Consider the following 20,560-nt stretch of genomic DNA (forward strand, 5'->3'; position numbering starts at 1 on the left):
GATTTCATGAAGCAGGTTTTGTTTGGATCAGCATTTCTGTCTCTGCAGGTTGGTACATTGCTTCGGTGCACTATACTGCTGCATGGAAATTCCAACTGTAGAATCTGCAGCATCCAGCCGGACCTAAGCAGGTTGGTGGAACTGGTCAAAATGTGACAGATCTAGTCAGTTTTGAGATGAGTAGGTGGGTCTTCCAATAAGTTTAGTTGAGCGCCTCTGCACCAATTTATCCAGTGAAAAATTCAGTTCAACCGATGTCATATCTGCCAATGAGATAACAGTGAGCGGAAGACCTGGGGTTTGGATATCTTATGTTTTTGAGGAAGTGGCGAGAAGCCACGAAACGCATCAAGCGTTGGATATTTATCACATTCATATGTGTTATATTCATGTTTTTAACTATATTTAATAAATGAAGACTTTTAACTAACACACCAAGTGCTCCGTATGAACTATTGTACACTTGAGCGGAAGACCTGGCATGATCCAATTGGACCAGTTGCACCACCGTAAGCTGTGGTCTGTCTGGTTGAAGAAATGCAGATATAAAAAAGACCCACCTGTGACGTTTATACTTTATAAGCCTCCACTGATTGCAAAACTAGGATTAGGGTTTGAGTGACCTAATTAGTGATAGGTGAATAAATTCGCCGGGCGAAAATTCACGGCGAAAAATCAGCGTCTCAAAAAAAAAATTTGGGGAGCATGTCAGAATAGTTGCATATAAAAATTGTCTCGGGCGTTGAAATTGAAATCATTTTTATGGCCATTGACAAATACGTTTCGCAAATTTTTTTGGCGAATTTGGCAATTTTTTCAGCGAAGCGGGACAAATTCACCCATCGCTAGACCTAATTGTATATTGTGCCATGATTTAAATACCTAGACAAACATACATTCTTTAATATTCATTACCCATGCGATGTGACAGCTAGAACTTATGCCAGCTTCTGATGAAGTGACGTAGAGGTCACGAAACGCGTCGAGCTATGCATCCCCCTGCCCGCTATCTGTGATTTTAATTAATATTTCAATAAAGCTACCTAAGTTTTATAATATTGGTTCTGATGTGGACTTTTTCCGGTAAGTCCGTACCTCTTCATTTGGATTGTCTGGCCGAAGTGTATTATTCGGACACACCGGTTTTTGGCGGAGTAATGATTCAGGCTCCATTTCTTCGGCTACAACGTTACCTTTTCCTTGATAGAAGTTATGCCAGCCCCAGTGACATTGTCTGGCATGTGACCCTATCATACCCACCCTTCCTTCAGATTAGTGTAATCTCATGAACTCGGAGGAAAAGCTCTGTGATAAGCTTATTTGGTCTTCTTTAGTGACATTGTGCCGTACCTAAAATGGATAAAGTGCACCCAAAGTAGGTGGTATTTTGGCATTTTGTGCATGTAACTGGGTATGGGCCAGGACAAGTTTCCAATTTTAGGCCACAAGAAGCTGCACTGAGTCGCTATGCTCTGTCTGGGCAATGTAATCAAAGATCTCCCATGTCTTGTAACCCATAGCAACCCATCAACTGGTTAAAAGACAAGTAGTAACATTTGCAACTTGATTTACATTTTCCCTAATAACAACTGAAATAACATTTGCCCAGGTCTTCAGTTGCTGTTCGGTACACTCTGCAAATGAATAGAACATTCTTGCACCATTACTTTTCACATAAGTGTTGTTGTTTTCACATAGCTTTATCAGTGATGGGTAGCTATTGTAAAACTCTATTTAGAAGATACTGGGAAGTGTACTTCATTATATGAACCATGTGAACTGTAACAGTAATAAGCATATTGTACAACAAATGCATAGCAACACTGGATATTAGGCAGAAAAACATCGTAAACATGCAAGTTATTCTAGCAGGAAATCTGGGTCAGAGACAATACTTGCTGAAGTCTCTTTAATGCCTTTTTTTTATGGCAGACATGACAGCCAATCCTGATCCAGACTTTGCTCAGGCTCTGTAGAAAAGAGAAAGTCTGATCATCACGTTTAAGAATTTAAACAAATGGCTTCCAGTCAAGCACAACAGTCAAGCTTCTGCAACGAGAAAGAGCATAACACCGGATGCAGAGGGTAGCAACTGTTCCTTTTTTGTTTAAACTCTGTATCAGGGATAGACAAGCTTTCTTAGTTCCTGTACTGGCTGAGATACAACTCCCAGAATCCTCCACTGGCATCACATGCCCAGCTGGCGGCTCTCTGAAAGTTGTATTTGAGCAGCAGTTGGAGAACTGCAGGTTGTTTATCCCTCCTCCATAGACTGAATCCCTTCAGCTCTGGAGTGAACCAAACTATAGTGTCTTCCAGATGTGAAGGGCCCATTTAATAATCAAGTAACACAAAATTTGTGCATGGGAACTCTTGATGATCAAGGGTCTCATTTTTTACTTCTTGAAAGACAAGCATAGTCTGATTGGGGCTGACTGTCATGTACCCAAGGTAGTGGTAACGAACACACACTACATCCCATAGTTTGCTGTGGGCAGTGGTAAAACTCCAGAGGCAGATAATAACAGAGGAAGAGGGGACAGTAGAATAGAGATGGACGTTCACATACAGGAAGAGGTAGTGAGGGTAGACACAAGTCTTCCTTGTACTGTAAACACCTTGCAGCTTCATATGATGTCACAAAAAAGCAAAAACCTATACATTACTTCTGCTTATAATGTAAGGTTGGGCCTTTAAAATCATATGAGACTCGATAGTATAAACTGATACTCTAATCTAATTCTCCTAGAGGTGCATCAAAGCCTTTAGATTTGTAGAGTGAAAGGTTCTTTCCAGCTCCCGTAAACTCTTCTCCCTCTCCAAAAGCATACTGACTTATATTATTATTATATTATTGATTATTAGCCCAAATCATTATTTATAGAAAACACATTATTAAATAGAAGAGTGTAGATTGGGATTTGTGTTCACAATGGTTACAATTTAAAAGAATAAAATAGATATGGGTCCACCTGCTGTATTATGGAGGAACTTTGTTGGTTATAGACAATGATCCCTATAAAATCTTAATCAAGACGCCCCAATTTAATTTGTGAATTAAGCACTGCATAAAGGAGGGGGGAAGGTGGGTGTAACATGGTGCCCTCTGAAAGTCTCTAGCTTGTGTATCATTCAGAACCTGCGTGCTTTGGAGAATGGAGGAACCCAAAGTAATAGGATGCCCTATACTTACTGCCTTCTTATGAATAGGTTAGGTGCAGTACTGTAGCTTTCCATTTTGGGTTAGATTTTCAATCAAGTGCAGAATGGAATAGTGGCATTGGATGGGCTAGGTGCAACTCTGTAGAACAAGGGCACTATGGCAGTTTTTTTGTCATCCTTGGCACCCATGCAGTGCCACTTTCTCTTTTATGTTTTTTTTCTTCTTTGTATTATGCTCCTTATCTTTTAAAGTCGTCCTGCCAGTCTGCAAAATATTCATCATACTCATCAAAATGGATTCTGGACATGAGTTAGCATGTGAGGCATGCTTTGATGTCATTAAGGGAATTGGCCGGAGTTCACTGTAGATGTGTTCAGCTGAAGATACCAGAGATTAATGGGACCAATCGGTGTGAGCAAAGAAATATATCTCTATGTTTGGTCAAAATCTATACAGAGAAATATAATGCCAGGTGTAGCACTAGGCATGCTGTGAATTGTGGTCTTTGGAAGAAGTTTGCGTAAAGCTGATGTTTCTTATAAACGTATGAACTGATAATTATGTACACCTAATAGCAATGAAGGTAACACTTTTGCTACTGATGTCCATCAATAATGCTTTAACCAACATAAGCAACATCCTCAGACTTTTCCAGTTCAAGGTCTAACCTTTGGCCAGGGCCGCCTTGAAGATCCAGCCTTTGGCCAGGGTTCCCCTTAGCTCATGAAATAGGCACAGATATAGCAAATTATTGGTGTATAAATCATTCTGTCATCATTTCATAAATATCTAGGACAGTCAATACATATTCCCCCGAAATTCACCCTAACTCAAGCTGGGTTTTTAGATCTATCTAGGAGAGTAGGAGAGGACCCTTTCTCCCTATTCTTGCTTCACAGAACCATAACACATGAGTATCAAACTCACCCTTTTATAGGCTATTGCCAATTCATTTAAATACGTATTGAGTGGTTAAAGTCATTGGAATACAAACATAACTTAACAATACATTTCAATTAAGCTAAATTGAAGCTCCTGGCACACAGCCATACTATTGATAATGAGTGTTCCATCCTTTTAAAACTGTAATTCTTTCATATTAAAGACAGGGCCAATTTGGCTTGTTATTTCATTTTATTCTTCAGTCCTGACTATTGGCTGTGGGGTTAGTATTGTGATTTTCCGGCAAATACATTTACAAATCAAGGGTATTATTCTATATCAAATGTAAACTTTAATAAATATATGTATATATGCATACAAATAAATAAATATATATATATATATATATATATATATATATATATATATATATATATATATATATATATATATATATATATATATATATATATATATATACCAAATTTTTGTGTTTTTTTGGCCCCTTCCTATAAGCCAAGAAAAATCATCCAAGTGGGAAATGTATACTGACCATGCTTGGCAGTTTGCATTATAAACACAGATGTGAATGATGGATAACTGGATCACTGACATGCTTTTTGACTATAATTCACCGGAGAGTACATTACTTGTAATGTACTTCATGGACGTTGAATTTACAGGTGACTAATAATACCTGACACAGGGAACACACTTAGGGAAAAGACCATATTATCCTGCCAGTCCTTTCTTGACCCTTTTGTTTCCAGATAGTAATAGACTGCCCACTGGTGCTATATCAGGGTGTTTGTGATGGGTTATAGAGAGGCCATTCATTTCACCATCATTTTCTTGTCCATCTTCCTTGTCATCCAAGTTTGTACTGGATTTCAGGAAAGAGGCCAAGAAAAGTACTCAGCACAGCACAGACAACAGGGATATCAGGAAAACTCCCGGTGGGCCCAGGTGTCAGAGGGCCTCTTGCTTCTAAACATTTAGCCCATTTCATAGTCATTCCCTATTTCTTTATGGGGAAAAAGAGGTGTAATAATGGAAGAATAGAGTAAGTAGAGATAAAAGACTAGGAGAATAAAGAGGTTGAGTGAGGAGAGGAGGAATAATAGTTTAGAAAGTGGGCCCACAGTATAAGAAAGTTTTGTGTTTTATCACGTTTTTTTAGGGATATTATGACCCAACTTTGTTACCCTATCCTGTCATTCAGAATTGTGGCTTCTAGCCACTGCTTTTACTTGCCCAAGCCTCTTTATCCCTTGCTATAAATGTAACCTTCAGTAGAGTCGTAAGGTCTGCGATGTCACCATTGGGTGGTGTTAAATATAGGCTGTAATTCTACTGTGTTAGATAATAGTCAGGCTGTAGGATGTAATTCTACTTATGCCCCAATGTCAGATAATGGTCACGAAACTGCAAGAATGCAATTCAGTTGGCTGATGGTTGTAAGACCACAACACCCTTAGGGAGCCTTAGAATGACCAACATCTCGAAGCAGGTGCAATTTATAGGGCACCCTTGTACCAATGTCAACTGTGCTTTGCTCCATATTCTGTGTTGTAGACTGGTATTATACAGACCTGGCCATTAAAAAAATTAAGCTTGGTGTCAAATATAGTGATGGACGCCGGCGCCCGTTTTTGACGCCGGCGTCTGTTTTTTCGAAAAAAAAATGTTGACGCAGGCGAATTTTTTCCGCAAATTTTCGCGGGCATTTCGCGAATTTATTCGCTGGTGGCGAATCGCGCAAATTTGTCGTGAATTCGCGCCTGGCGAATAAATTCGCCCATCACTAGTCAAATATTATAATAGTAATAGGGCTGAAATGTAAAAATATAAGAAAGCTGATATTTTATTTCAGGAAAGGTGGAAACCCTAGACTCAGCTGGCATACTGGTACTCAGGTCAAGCATAGAGAAATGCAGGTGGATACAAGTACTTTATTGAATGGCCTTTTTCTCTGGCTCCTTTCTGTACCAATCAAATTTGCCTTACATTCATAAATGAGCCCTAAAATATAACCTGCCATAGCTGCCCATCATATTCCAATATGATAAAAGCCTCCTAAACAGAACTGTAGAAGATAAAATAAATACCCAACCCTGCAGACACTTCTTATTCACTTGAAAGAGAAACACATTGAATGGGAAATGTCATTGACACTGGCTCTCGTATGCCTTTCAGCAATGACCATCTCCCTACAGCTCAATAACATAACACTCTTACCCTAATGATCATATCTAGAAAGTGTGAGATTCAGCAAGCTGCAAAGCAAGGTTTACAGAACATAATGGATGGACAGAATGCGGAGTTTACCAGAGCAGAAGCCCTTGAGCAGACTGTGGGATGTGTGCGACAGTGAGTTGTGACCTCTGTACCTTGTTGCATGAGAGCTCCAACTCCAAACCAGAAACTATTTAGCAAAGTAAAATTGTTTTCCACCACATCTGATTCTGGGTTGCACGGGTGTGGGTTGTACCACTCATAAGGGGTGAACCTGCGATTGGCAAGAGAAAAAATCTGTAAATGGCACAGAAACCAAGGCAACATCAGCAATCCTGCTAAGTAATACAGAGAGAAAAAGAGTTAGAACAGATATAAATCCAAGCAATTTCCACCCAAAGCAGAAAAAATAGCACCCATACATCCATATATTTCTATATATAAGGAAAATAGGCTACAGCCTAGAGGTAACCGATTCAGTGGCGTAACTAGTTGTTACTGGGCCCCATAGCAAATTCAATTTAGGGCCCCAAAATATTTATAAGTTGGCCTATTTTACCAAGATATATTAAAATTGCTAATTAATTAGGGTCTCACTGGGCCCCCTACACTCCTGGGCCCCCCTGAAACCGCAGGGTCTGCTTCCTCTATAGTTACGCCCCTGAACCGATTCATTAATCCACGCCTGGCTGTTCTCTTCACCTCACACCTGATATTTCAACTAGAATGTGGTGTAGAGCACAGCAGGGATGCAGCTTAGCACTTGCATCCAGGACCGCTCAAATATAACGCATTATGGTTGGAAAGGCAGGGTCACTCTATATGCCAGAGATCCCCAACCTTTTGAACCCGTGAGCAAAATTCAGAAGTAAAAGGAGTTGGGGAGCAACACTAACATGAAAAATGTTCTTGGGGTGCCAAATAAGTGCTGTAACAATTTGCAGCCCCTATGTGGATTGTCAACCTACATTGAGGTTCTGTTTGGCATTACACCTGGATTTTACACAACCAGAACTTGCCTTCAAGCCTGGAATTCAAAAATAATCACCTGCTTTGGGGCCACTGGGAGCAACATCCAAGGGGTTGGAGAACAACATGTTGTTCATGAGCTACTGGTTGGGGATCCCTGCTATGTGCTGTGCCAGATGCAGCATATAGAGTGACCCTGCCTCCTATAAAGTGTTATTACCATCATTTAGTTTTTTAAAATGTGCCCCTTATTTCTTGCTTCCATAATGCTTAACCTTAAAGTTCTATGGGGAACCCCCTTGTTTCCATAAGGAAGCAAATGCTACAGGGAAAAGAATCATGGGAATGTAATTTGTCCACCATAGATAGATCCCTATTTCTTGACCTTGGGTCCTAAGATGCTGCTGTCCAGAATTCTTCAACATATAAACAAGGGTGAAGGCATCAGGGCTACTTAAAGCGTGGTCAATATGTGGATCTGTGATTATTCACAAATCTTAGCTTTATCTACAAGGAATGTAGAACCCTCACTAGCACCCACATTCTTGCTTAGGTTACTTAAATAAGCAGTAAAGCTACATCCTAAAATGGCACCATATGAACATACTGGAAATTGGCACAGTGTGTCACATTGTACAATACAATTAGACAGAGATGCATTAGTGCCCCTTGGAGATCAAACAGCCTGCTGGTTTGCAATCTCATTCTAACTGGGACTAAACACTGACTGCTGAGAAGTGATAGATTTTCTGTGCGAGCTCTGGGAGCACAATTGATGCCTCATCAAAACATAGGAAACCAGTATTGACTTAAACCTTTAAGTGCCAGATGATTCCCTAAGTCATCGCAAAGCTCTCTCGGTCAGCGGGGCTAAAATCTTTTCTTCCTTCTGCTACGTCCATTGTCCGAGAAAGGAAACTCAATTTAAAGATCACTTCAATGGTAATAAGTAACTTGCATTTGCTTTTAGTGCGGGTGATAACTGTCGCCTGACAAAGGACGAGTCATTTTACATGGAATAGACACTTTCAAGAGGAATGCACTTAGGGGAATGTTTGGGGAATTTTAAGTAATCTTTCAAAAAATAGAATGGAACAGAAGAAAATAGCTGTTTGTCATGTAAAGGCAGATCAGACATGGCTTTGGTTATTATTCTGGGAGAATAAGGCAAAAGTAACGTTCTGTAGTTAATTTGCTGTGAGTAATGTGATTAATAAATGAAATATTATTAAATGTGCAGCACACAAGGGAGGCTATAGGAGGACATTGCTGCTCAGATTACTACCCACGAGTTGGCTGGAAATATAGGGGCAAATTCACTAAGATGCGAAGTTGCGCCAGGCGCAACTTCGCCGCACTTCGCCAGGCGTAGTTTTGCCAGGGCTCCGCAAATTCACTAAAATCCGAAGTTGCACACAGGGGTAGCGTAAGGTTGCGAAGTTTCGCTAGCGTTGATTCGCTATATAAAGCGAAGTTACGCTAGCGAAGGCTAATTTGCATACGGCGCGAAATTCAAATTTCAATGGAGGAACACGTATCTGCACTACAAATGGCTAGAAAACCTTCAAATCTGGAAATAAAAATTTTATTTTGCCCTACACATGTGCCCACTGTCTAGGTAAGTTGCCATGAGTCAGGAAATGTAGGGGGGAGGAAGGGGAGCCCCAAAAAATTTTCAATCTTTTTCAGCCTATCAGCCATCATGTAGAAAACACGCCAGCGTTTTTTTGGGAGAGAAAAAAAATTGACTTTTTTTTAAACAATCCCTATCTACTCTATTGCGCTTCGCCAGGTCTGAGGTGGCGAAGGAAGTCTAGCGTAAAAGGTAGCGTTCAGTACACTGCGCAAGTTAGTGAATTTGCGTAGTTTCGTCGCTAGCGAAAATTCGCCTGGCGTAAGGTTGCAAAGTAACACTAGCGAAACTACGCCAGCGTTCGTTAGTGAATTTGCGCAGTAGCGAAAATGCCAAACGCTAGCGAATTAACGCTAGCATTCGGCGCTTCGCGGCTTAGTGAATTTGCCCCATAGAGAGGGCAGGCAAGTATTTATGAGCAGGGTGGAGAGTGTTCTACACAAGAGTGGAGTTAAATATAGACACATGCTGCCGTGTATTGTTGCCAGTAGAAATTAGTGATGTAGCAATGGATGCACCTTGGAAATCAAACAAATGTTGCTTGGAACATTAATTCCAGAGAATGTTGGTAATCCTTTTTACCACCTGGAACTGCAAGTTACTGTACATCTGTCTGCCTATCCAATCTCTCTCTCTATGTTAGAATGAAGATTTTTTCCAAAAGGACACCTGCCTGCCCAACAATTCATTTGCAAAAGGCAATAATGTGAAAGTCATCCTCATTTTGCTGCTATAAAAGGCTCGCCACTAGATCTTGGAACATTGTTGGTGGGATTTGCTTACATTCAGCCACAAGCTCATTGGTGAGGATGGGCACGGATGTTGGGGATCTGGCCTGACTCTCAGGGGGTTATACACTAAAGTCCGAATTATTCTGGTCAGACTTTTAAAGGGGAAAATACGTTTTTTTAGGATTTATTACAGTTCGATGGTTTTAAATGAACATGTATAAGTCAGTGGCAGATGTCCCTTTAACAATTGGAAGACTGCAAGCTGGATTTCCGAAAAAATTGTAGCTTTCAGGAGATTTTATCAAAAAAAAAACCCCGTAGGATTCAGATTTTTTTTACGATTTTATCGTGACTTTTCCAGCACAAGAAAAATTCTTGAAAATGTATTGATAAATAGGGGGATCAATATGCGTATTTGGTTGGAGTAGTGTTCAGAAAATAGCGAGAACATTTTGGATTTTGATAAATAACCCCCTCAGCCTTTGTTCCAATCAACTGTACTGAATATGTTGGGAATACGTTAATACTAAGAATCAGGGGCGTAACTACCGGGGGAGCAGGGGGCGCAAATGGGCCAGGGCCCGCACCCCCGCAGGGCCCCCCCGGAAGATCGCGCGCGCTGCAGCCGGCTGAGTCGGCTGCAGCTGCAGAGAAGAATCGCGCAGGCGAGGGTGGGGGCGGGCCCGTCTGCACGGTCCGCACCAGGGCCCGCCCCCACCAAGTTACGTTACAGCTAAGAATCACACTGTTTGAGGTCAAGGCTCTGTGCATGAAAGTCAAGTTCTTCCACTCCCATCTCAGCCAACCTATTCTGCACAGACCTTGCATGGTTCACTATGGAAAAAGGAAAGGGTCTTCCCTTAAACTATTGCTACAAATAGAAAACACAGAATTGCCATTGTACATTGTAGCCTTATGGTTTGTTTTAACTGAAACCTGAAGCTCTAGACCAAACTATGGAAAAAATTCCCAGACCATTATTCCTTCTAAGCTAAACCTTATTATTATGTATAGCATTATGAATTAAGACAGATAATGTTCTCCAGGCATCTGTGACATGTAGTGATGGGCGAATTTATTCGCCAGGTGTGAATTCACCCGTTTCGCCACTGGCGAATAAATTTGCGAATTTGCCACAAAATTTGTGCGATAAATTTCGGCGATAAATGGACACCCATTGGCTTTAAATTTTTTTTTTATTTTTCGCAAATTTTTTTCCAGTTGCACGAATTTCGTGGGAAATTTTCAAAATTCGTGGCGAAGTGAAAGGGACAAATTCACCCATCACTAGTGACATGCTATTCTTCATTCTCTAGAGCAGTGTCGGACTGGCCCACAGGGATACCAGGAAAACTCCCGGTGGGCCCAGGTGTCAGTGGGCCTCTTGCTTCCAAACATTTGTCATATTTCATGGCCATTCCCTATTTCTATGAGAATAAAGAGGCTAAATAGATGGAATTATAGGTTATAGTATGTAAAGAAAAGAGAACAGGAGAATAGAGGTTGAGTGAGGCGAGGAAGAAAATAATACTTAGGGGCAAATTCACTAAGATGCGAAGTTGCGCCAGGCGCAACTTCGCCGCACTTCGCCAGGTGTAGTTTCGCCAGCGCTTCGCAAATTCACTAAAATCCGAAGTTGCGCACAGGGGTAGCGTAAAAATTTTGACTTTTTTTTAAACAATCCCTATCTACTCTATTGCGCTTCGCCAGGTCTGAGGTGGTGAAGGAAGTCTAGCGTAAAAGGTAGCGTTCACTACACTGCGCAAGTTAGTGAATTTGCGTAGTTTCGTCGCTAGCAAAGATTCGCCTGGCGTAAGGTTGCGAAGTAACACTAGCGAAACTACGCCAGCGTTCGTTAGTGAATTTGCGCAGTAGCGAAAATGCCAAACGCTAGCGAATTAACGCTAGCGTTCGGCGCTTCGCGCCTTAGTGAATTTGCCCCTTAGAGTGGACCCCTGGTCTAAAGGTTTTTGGGTGGGCCCCTGGTCTAAGGGTTTTTGGTGGGCCCCTGGTGTCCCAGTCCGACACTGCTCTAGAGTATGCAATTCTACTGTTTCAGAGTCCTGGTGGAAATGCATCTTTACATCTTGATCTTGACATCACTGCAGTGGACACCTTGTATTGCAAATGGTGATTTTAGGTTTGTTGGCCTCTGGTCACCTATAAAACCCCGTGTGCTGAGACAGTTCTCATCAGAAGGGGTTTCAGAAAGAGTTTCCAGTGGAAGACATGGCATTTTAGATGGAATGTCCATATACTTTTGGCTAAAAATGTGTTTAGGTGCTTTCGGAGATGCATTGTATATTCTAGGTGAATGAATGACAGAAAGACATCTCTTTAAATCATTTCAGCATCCACTTGTCGTGCCCCAAAAGCCAGACCTACATGTATTATAGAATAATAAAGAACATTTTCATTTAGTCACCTGGATTAATAAGAAAGAATCATTTCTTTTTATAGAAATTCTAGAAGTGAATCCCATGCGATTCCAAGCAGCAACTGTCAAAGCTACACATAAAGGTCTTTGTTCCTCCCCACAGTGATATCAAAACTTGTCTGCAGCATTTATAATTGCAAAGCTTTTTTAATTGCCAGTGTCATAGCCGATACATTTTAATTACTGTTTCAGCATTATGATTAATCTCTGAATTTATTAACTCTTAAAACTCTCGGGGCTTAGTTTAGCTGAAATAAGGAAACCAGTTTGCAGTAAACTCCCTAATTAATGAAAAAATATTTTAAAAAGCCATTGACTTTACTTAGGAAAAATAGGATAAAAATGCCGCCTTGTGTAAAGGGAATGCTAAACGATGAATTTTGATCTTTTGAGACTTCATGTTTAAAGGATAAGTAAACCTTTAAAATAAGTGAATGTAAAATTGATGAGGGGGCTATTCTAAGCACTTTTGCAGTGTACATTCATTATTTATTTTGTTTTTATTTCAAGATATTACAGGATACATGTATTGTTAATATGAATTAATTGTGTTACAAAAGGGCCACCCGCTGGTCAGTTTCTGACCACAAAGAAGTCCAGGAAGTTGTCAGGAGAAAGAAAGAGGCTGCTCTGATGTTCTTCTGCTTAGGAAAGATTTGGAGAAGCAGAAGAACATCAGAGCAGCCACTTTCTTTCTCCTGACAACTTCCTGGACTACTTGGTGGTCAGAATGGTCGGAACAGTACATGTATCCCTTAATATATTGGAATAAAAATAAATAATGAATGTGCATGGCATAAGTGCTAAGAATAGCCCCATCATCAATTTTATATTCACTTATTTTTAAGGTTTACTTATCCTTTAACTCTGAGATGCAAAACACATTATGGAACAAGAGAGAGCTCCACAGAACTGACCGAGAGCAACCACGTTTGGACTATTCACAGTGGAGAAGTAGCCATTATAACTTAATGCAAAATGGAACTCTACAACAATACTACTGTAGATATTTCCATTGAGATCATAAAAGTATAATTCAGAAGTTCTGGTTAGAGGCCCAAAGGTAAAAGGTAAAAACCAACACAAGTTCCTCAAAGCAGCTATCACCTTGTCCAACACCCAGCAGGTTATTTATAAGTCCGATTTTTTTCTGGTTGGACTTTTAAATGGGAAAAACACAATTTTTTCTTATGGAAAAAAAACTCAAATTTTTCAAGAAAACTCCAAATGGGTTTTTTCAGTATAATAAATATAATAAAGTTTCAGGTGTGAAATCCAAAAAAGTTGCAGGTTTTGGGCTTCAAATCCAAAAAAAAATAAAAAAAATAGTTTTTAGTTGTAATATTGGTGTGTAGGTGCATCTCAGGTCATTTTGCCTGGTCGTGTGCTTTCAGAAAGAGCCAGCACTTTAGGATGGAACTGCTTTCTGGCAGACTGTTGTTTCTCCTACTCAATGTAACTAAATGTGTTGCAGTGAGACCTGGATTTTACTATTTGGTGCTGTTCTTAGATCTACCAGGAAGATGCTTGTCTTAGGGAGCTGCTATCTGGTTACCTTCCCATTGTTCTGTTGTTAGGCTGCTGGGGGGAAAGGGAGGGGTGATATCACTCCAACTTGCAGTACAGCAGTAAAGAATGACTGAAGTTTATCAGAGCACAAGTCACACGACTGGGGCAGCTGGGAAACTGACAATATGTCTAGCCCCATGTTAGATTTCAAAATTAAATATAAAAAAATCTTTTGAGAAACGGATTTCAGTGCAGAATACTACTGTAGCAGCCCTATTAATTGATGCATTTTGAAAAAAATATTTTTCCCATGACAACATCCCTTTAAGAACATTAGAAATGATCTCCTACATATTTTGGTCCACAACTCTAATCTAATTTAGTGAGGAAAAAATCTCAAACAAAAATATTATTCTGTATGACTATGAAGATTTTCATTCATCCAGGTCATGGCATATCTAGTATAGGTAAATCTAAAAACATCACAGTAACTACACAGAATCAACACCTCTGTGAATTTCTTCAGATGTCACCTCTTTGAAGAGTTACAATTAGGGATGCGTGAATCTGAGCCGTTTAGTTTCGCCAAAAATTCGCCGCCGACGCCCATTAAAATCTATGGTCGTCAAAAAAATGTTGTCACGCGGCATCATTTTTTTGACGCGTGTCTTTTTTTTTGACGCACACCGCCATACAAGTTTATGGGCGTCATTTCTGCGGCGAAACAAGGCGAAAAAATTCGCCCATCCCTAGTTACAATGTGCCATTGTGATTGGATTAGTGGAAGAGTTTATATGCCGAGAACTTCCCACACCAGTCAGTTGAACTGAAGAAACTGCTCGGATGAGTAGTGAAACTTTTTTAGATTTACCTATAGTGGATAAAATTTTATTCTGTATTCACCCAAATCTTGGCACAGTCCAAGTACAGTGTAAGGAGGTTAAAACTTACCTGGCAATGACAAACAAGACACAACTGACTCCCAGACAGGCAAGCAGCACATACATCCAGATATCAGGGGAAAGAGGGTTGAGAAATGAAAATACACCAGGATTTGTACCATTGGGTTTCCGATATAAAATACTAATTCCCAATGTCATGAACGGCTTGGAGAAGTCTATAACTTTTTCTCTGACATATGTAATTGTCAGTGGGGCAACAGCCAGGTCCGCTTTCTGCAAAAGAAAAAATGAGAAATCAGCCGACGGATATGCAAATGGGAAATATTTGTATTCTGCCCAGTAAATCTTCTACAAATCTGAATCTGGTTACTTCCAGAAAACCAAAATATGTTTAAAAAGTTCAAATCATTTATTACGACATACAGGTGAAGGCCTGACACGTTTCTTGCCTACTGGGGCACTTACTCATAGGCTGTTGTTGGAATTTCTGCATCAATTTTGCTATTTTAATAGATACTACAACCATTCAGGTTTAGTAAAATTAATTTGACTATACAGGTATGGGACCTGTTATCCAGAATGCTCGGGACCAGGTGTTTTCCGGATAACGGATCTTTCCGTAATTGGGGTCTTCATGCCTTAAGTCTACTAGAAAATCATGTAAACATTAAATAAACCCAATAGGCTGGTTTTGCTTCCAATAAGGATTCATTATATCTTAATTGGGATCAAGTACAAGCTACTGTTTTACTATTACAGCGAAAAAGGAAATCATTTTTAAAAATTTGGATGAAATGGAGTCTATGGGAGACAGCCATTCCGTAATTCGGAGCTTTCTGGATATCGGGTTTCCAGGTAAGGGATCCTATACCTGTATCATTTTTATCACAAAATGATCAATTATTTTTGACATGATTGCGCTTACATGATCGATCAGCTCTCTGACCATTCCATTCCACTCTCCTTTGTCATTTTGTGCTCCATACTTGCCATCTACGACTAATCGGACTTCATAGGTAAAGCCCAGGATATTAGACAGCTCTTTCAGTAAATCCAAACAATAGCCTTCAAATCGGTCATTTCCATACAGTGGCTTGTCGGACTTCCTATATGTTACGTATGGATCCTCCTGAGATGTACAAGGAAAAATGAAATATTTCATCATATTATGCACATATGAAAACATACACATATTCCTGTATTAAAATCTGCTTGTAGAACTTTCATAGGATGCTTAAAAAACCTACATTTTCAAAAAACACCATAAAGTAGATATTATCTTGCTATTGTCCAAAATACTAATTAATTATTATCATTCAATGCAGAGAGTTATGATAACTGATAAATTTATACTCGTTCCTTTTCCCACAAATACCTACACTATTTTGTAAGACTTGTGCCCTGTCTTGCTGTAAATTATTTATTTATACCAAGGTCATGACCCAAAATGAATCCCCAAACTCCTTTAATATGACTTTTTGACTTGTACTGTATATGACCATGGTATTTTGCACAACTAGTGCAAAGGATACATTTAGTTGTCTAGTAAATACCACCAGTCGCAGAGGATTTCCTATTGTTTTTGATGCAGTTCTTTTAAGTGAAAGGGACAGGTTTACGGTATATCGATGATCTATTATATAATCTCATCTTGCTGTGATATTTGAAGAAGGAGAATAACTTCCTATTTTGCAGTAGGTTATGGATACTGATGTTTGTGATCTCATTTCAGATAAACCAAAAATAGCTCATAGAACAAATATTCTATGCTAGGTGGAATAATATCTATGCTTGGTGGGACTGTTATAAGAAGCAGAACTATAGAACAATTATTCTATGCGTTGTGGGACCACATCTATGCTTGGTTGGACGGTTATAAGAAGCAGGACTATAGAACAATTATTCTTTGCTTGGTGTGCCCACGTCTATGCTTGGTGGGATGGTTAGAAGAAGCAGGACTATAGAACAATTATTTTATGCTTGGTGGGACCATGTCTATGCTTGGTGGAACGGTTATAAGACAAATGGGTATAGAACAATTATTCTTTGCTTCATGGGACCATATCTATGCTTGGTGGGATGCTTATAAAAAGCAGGACTATAGAACAATTATTCTATGCTTGGTGGGACAATATCTAAGCTTGGTGGGATGGTTAGAAGAAGCAGGACTATAGAACAATTATTCTATGCTTGGTGGGACCATATCTATGCTTGGTGGGATGGTTAGAAGAAGCAGGACTATAGAACAATTATTCTATGCTTGGTGGGACCATATCAATGCTTGGTGGGATGGTTATAAGAAGCAGGACTATCCAGATGGTGGCCTACAGGTTGGCTACAACTATCCAAGAGGTTTTTTAAGCCCAATGGCTCCTCAGATGTTTTTCCATGATACATTCCTGCCCCCAAACAAGACATATTGTATATAAATTCGTAATCTTGTAATTAAGTAATCTTGTCTCTTTAAAGCTTTAGTAGATAGAGGAACATAATGCATTGTAAAGCTAAAACTTAAAGGTGAATCAAGATTAGGTCTGTATTATTAAACATCTTCATTTAACCTCAATAGTGGCCATAAACTCTTTGATATATTGCATTTGACATGTGCTGAAAGCATTTTTCTACTCACCAAGATGGTGGTAACTATGAGTGTCCTGTTAGCAAGTGAATCAGTGATGTTAGTGGACTTGTCTTTTAAATTGTCCGTCATGTTCAGACCTGTGTTTGAATTCCAAACTCCAACCTACAAGACATCAAATGTAGATGTTATTGTGTCATGCCTCATATACGTGACATACATTTGATATTAGTTTATAGGCCCTGTGTTGAAAAAGAAAGAATATTCTTGCAATAACACGTATAACCAAGCAAAAATAACAGGCAACACGTTTCCATTACAGCATGTTCTTTTTCCTCATTCCTAATTGTGTCATTTCAGCAGCATCTTCACGGATAGTGATGTTTCCAATAAAGAACTTTTTTGAATGAAGTATTTTGGAGATGAAGTGTGTGACCTGAATTCTTTTTTTCTGGTTATATTCTGGTTATACCCCATTGGGAAATAGAGAGATACAGGGCTTGGGAACAACACAAGGTACAACAAAATTAAATGATCGCTTCTCTAAAATTTTATTTCTTTGTTGGGTAAACATTATGTTGGTTGCGACCGATGTTCTGCTGCTGCTGTAGTCTGTGACATTTATCACCTGTTGTTTTCAGTAATAAAAGAAGATAAGCCAACAGGAGCGTTTGTTCTCCTCTGGAAAATGACTGTGAAGGTTTAATAGTCTGTGCGAGGTGCGTAGCAACCAGCAGAGCATTTATAAAAATTCACCCCCCTTACAAAGATGTGAGTGTTAATTGCATTTCCTATACTACAGAAAATGATTACTGATGGTTTTTTTTTAAAGCACCTGCGGTGAGTGGAAGGGAAAGAAAAAGACGTGTATAGAAAATGTTTTTAACTGCTGATGCTCCGTATTGCACTGGGGAAAAGGGGTTTTATGTTACAAAAACATAAATGAATGCAGAAAGAGATCTACTAATTTAAATACAGCCCATTCCCAAGACACATGCATAAGGAACGATTGGCTTGGGTGACGGGCTTTCTAAGCGCAGCTCTACCTCTTCATCTTTTATTCTGTGCCCTTTTCTAAACGTAAACTGTTTCCCTTTACACCTGCACCTTCCATCTGTTGCCCCAATAACCCATTCTTTATCCTTCTATTGTAATAGACACGTTACAAGTACCGATGGGCGTATAAATTCGCCAGGCGCGAATTCACTGCAAATATCAGCGTTTCGCCAGCGGAAAATAAATTTGCGAAAGTGCCGCGAAAATTCACAGGCGAAAATTAGTCTGCGTCAAAAAATTTTGGATGCTCGTCAAAGTCCGAATTTATCTCAATATTTGCTGAAAAAAACTCTGCATGGGTTTTTGGGCTTATTTATTAATACACTTTCCTGAGAATTTTGTTTGCGGAAAAAAAAACACAAAAAATCTGATTTTCACTCTGAATTTTGCTTGAAAACTCTGGGGTATTGCAAAAAACCCAGCACACATCAAAAAATCATTGGGACTTCTTCTATTGACTTATATGCAACCTCGACAGGTCTTAGATTTTCAGATTCGGACTTTTCCCATCCTCTGGGTTTAATAAATTCCGAAAAGTTGTGATTTTTTTAAAAGTCTGATTTTATTGAAAAAAAAATCACAATGTGTTCATGATTTTTGCATTCGGAGTTTAGCAAATAACCCCCTAAGTCTACTAGAAATTCATGTTACCATTAAATAACCCCAATAGGCTGGTTTTGCTTCCAATAAGAATTAATTATATCTTAGTTAGAATCAAATACAAGCTACTGTTTTATCATTTCAGAGATAAATTAAATGATTTTTAAAAATGTGGAATATTTGTATAAAATGGAGTCTACGGGAGATGGCCATTCGGTAATTTCAAGCTTCCTGGATAACGGGTTTCTGGATAACAGAAAAGTAAAAGAGACCAAAGCACATCTCAGTCTTGATAAGCTTAATAGATAAGGATTTATCGCTAAAATCGACTCAATTCAAGCCACAGAGACATGCCCACAGCTACCCTTCTTACCAAAAAGTCCCATTAAGTTCAAATGGTTTGTCCCTTTTAAAGACCCTGCCAGCTGCAGGGATGATAAAAATAAAACATATGTCCTAAGATGCAGGTTATTTTGTTACAGGCACCTATGGGATAACATCATTTGTGTGGCTTCTAACTTGACATAAAAGTCGGAGCGAGCATTACGGCCAAATACTGTTGATGGACTGTTTGCTTTTCTCCTAGGGGAGAGGTTTACAAGGTAATCAGTGTTCACTGTTGCAAAAATAACAGCTTGAAATACTGTGCCTTGCCAGCAGAACACAGATGCAAAGGCATAAGGTTGCCAAGCACTTATTGTGGGCTGAAAATTGTTTCAATCTGCATTCCAAGTAACAGCAAGGTCTGCATTCATAACGAGTAGCCAAATATTTAGCACAAATATTTGTACACTAAACATATTTATCATGTTTATAAATAAAGAAACATGCAGTTAACTGCTTCCTTAGAAGTCATATGCCGTTTACTGTGTGTGCCTTACCTTTAGCTACTCTATCCACTGAAATCAACATTGGCTCACTGTGTATATATATATATATTTGTCAGGGCAGACTTTGCCTCCTCCAAGACTTATCAAGTCCCTGCTAATCCAAGTGAGACACCATGAATTGTACCTGTTTACCACTGCCCTACTCATGCCTTCAAAAAATATATCCCCATCCTCAAGCTCAACAGCCCCCTTAAACTTTTCTGCCTATCTGTAGTTCTGTGCACTGCCTGCAATGACGATAGCTTTGCCTTTAAACCTAGGATCATGCCTACTGCATGCAACTGCTTATCTACAAATATCCTCTGTACAGGTATGTTATGCTCGGGACCTGATAATGAATCTTTCTGTAATTTGGATCTTCATACCTTGTGTCTACTAGAAAATCATGTAAACATTAAATAACCCCAATAGGCTGGTTCTGCTTCCAATAAGAATTAACTAAATCTTAGTTTGGATCCTGTACCAGGTACTGTTTTATTACAGAGAATTTTTTTTGGATTTGGTACTTTAAAACCCAATGGGTACATGGTAAATCATGAAAATGGAAATTCCAGGAGCAAAACTTGGTTTCCATCCCAGGATTCCTTCTGATTAAAGGAACAGTAACACCAAAAAAAATAAAAGTATTTTAAAAGAATGGCAATATAATGTAGTGTTTCCCTGTATTGGTACAACTGGTATGTTTGCTTCAGAAACACTACTATATAGCCTTGGGGGCAGCCATTCAAAGCTGAAAAAGAATAAAAAAGCACAGGATACACAACAGATAACAGATAAGCTCGCCAGTATACAATGGGATTCTTCAGAGCTTATCTATTGTGCATCCTGTGCTTGAATGGCTGCCCCCATGGCTACACAGCAGCTTGTTTATATAAACTATAGTAGTACTTATCTGTTATCTACTGTGTATCCTGTGCTTGAATGGCTGCCCCCATGGCTACACAGCAGCTTGTTTATATAAACTATAGTAGTACT

The 20,560-nt window shown here is 39.3% G+C and overlaps 1 protein-coding gene across 3 annotated transcripts in view; it reads right to left on the reverse strand.

The window, feature by feature from the left end:
* Positions 1-20,560, reverse strand: part of grik1.L (glutamate receptor, ionotropic, kainate 1 L homeolog) — a 238,566-nt gene that overhangs the window by 25,042 nt on the left and 192,964 nt on the right. For all 3 annotated transcript variants that reach the window (XM_041583393.1, XM_041583391.1, XM_041583392.1), the window contains 4 exons: positions 17,091-17,204; positions 15,387-15,590; positions 14,511-14,734; positions 6,436-6,554 (listed from right to left, as the gene is read on the reverse strand). In XM_041583393.1, coding sequence (XP_041439327.1) covers positions 6,436-6,554; positions 14,511-14,734; positions 15,387-15,590; positions 17,091-17,204 — 661 coding nt within the window. The remainder of the gene's footprint in view (positions 1-6,435; positions 6,555-14,510; positions 14,735-15,386; positions 15,591-17,090; positions 17,205-20,560) is intronic.

Source organism: Xenopus laevis, chromosome 2S (assembly GCF_017654675.1).
Source record: "Xenopus laevis strain J_2021 chromosome 2S, Xenopus_laevis_v10.1, whole genome shotgun sequence".
NCBI classification, from domain to species: Eukaryota; Metazoa; Chordata; class Amphibia; order Anura; family Pipidae; genus Xenopus; species Xenopus laevis.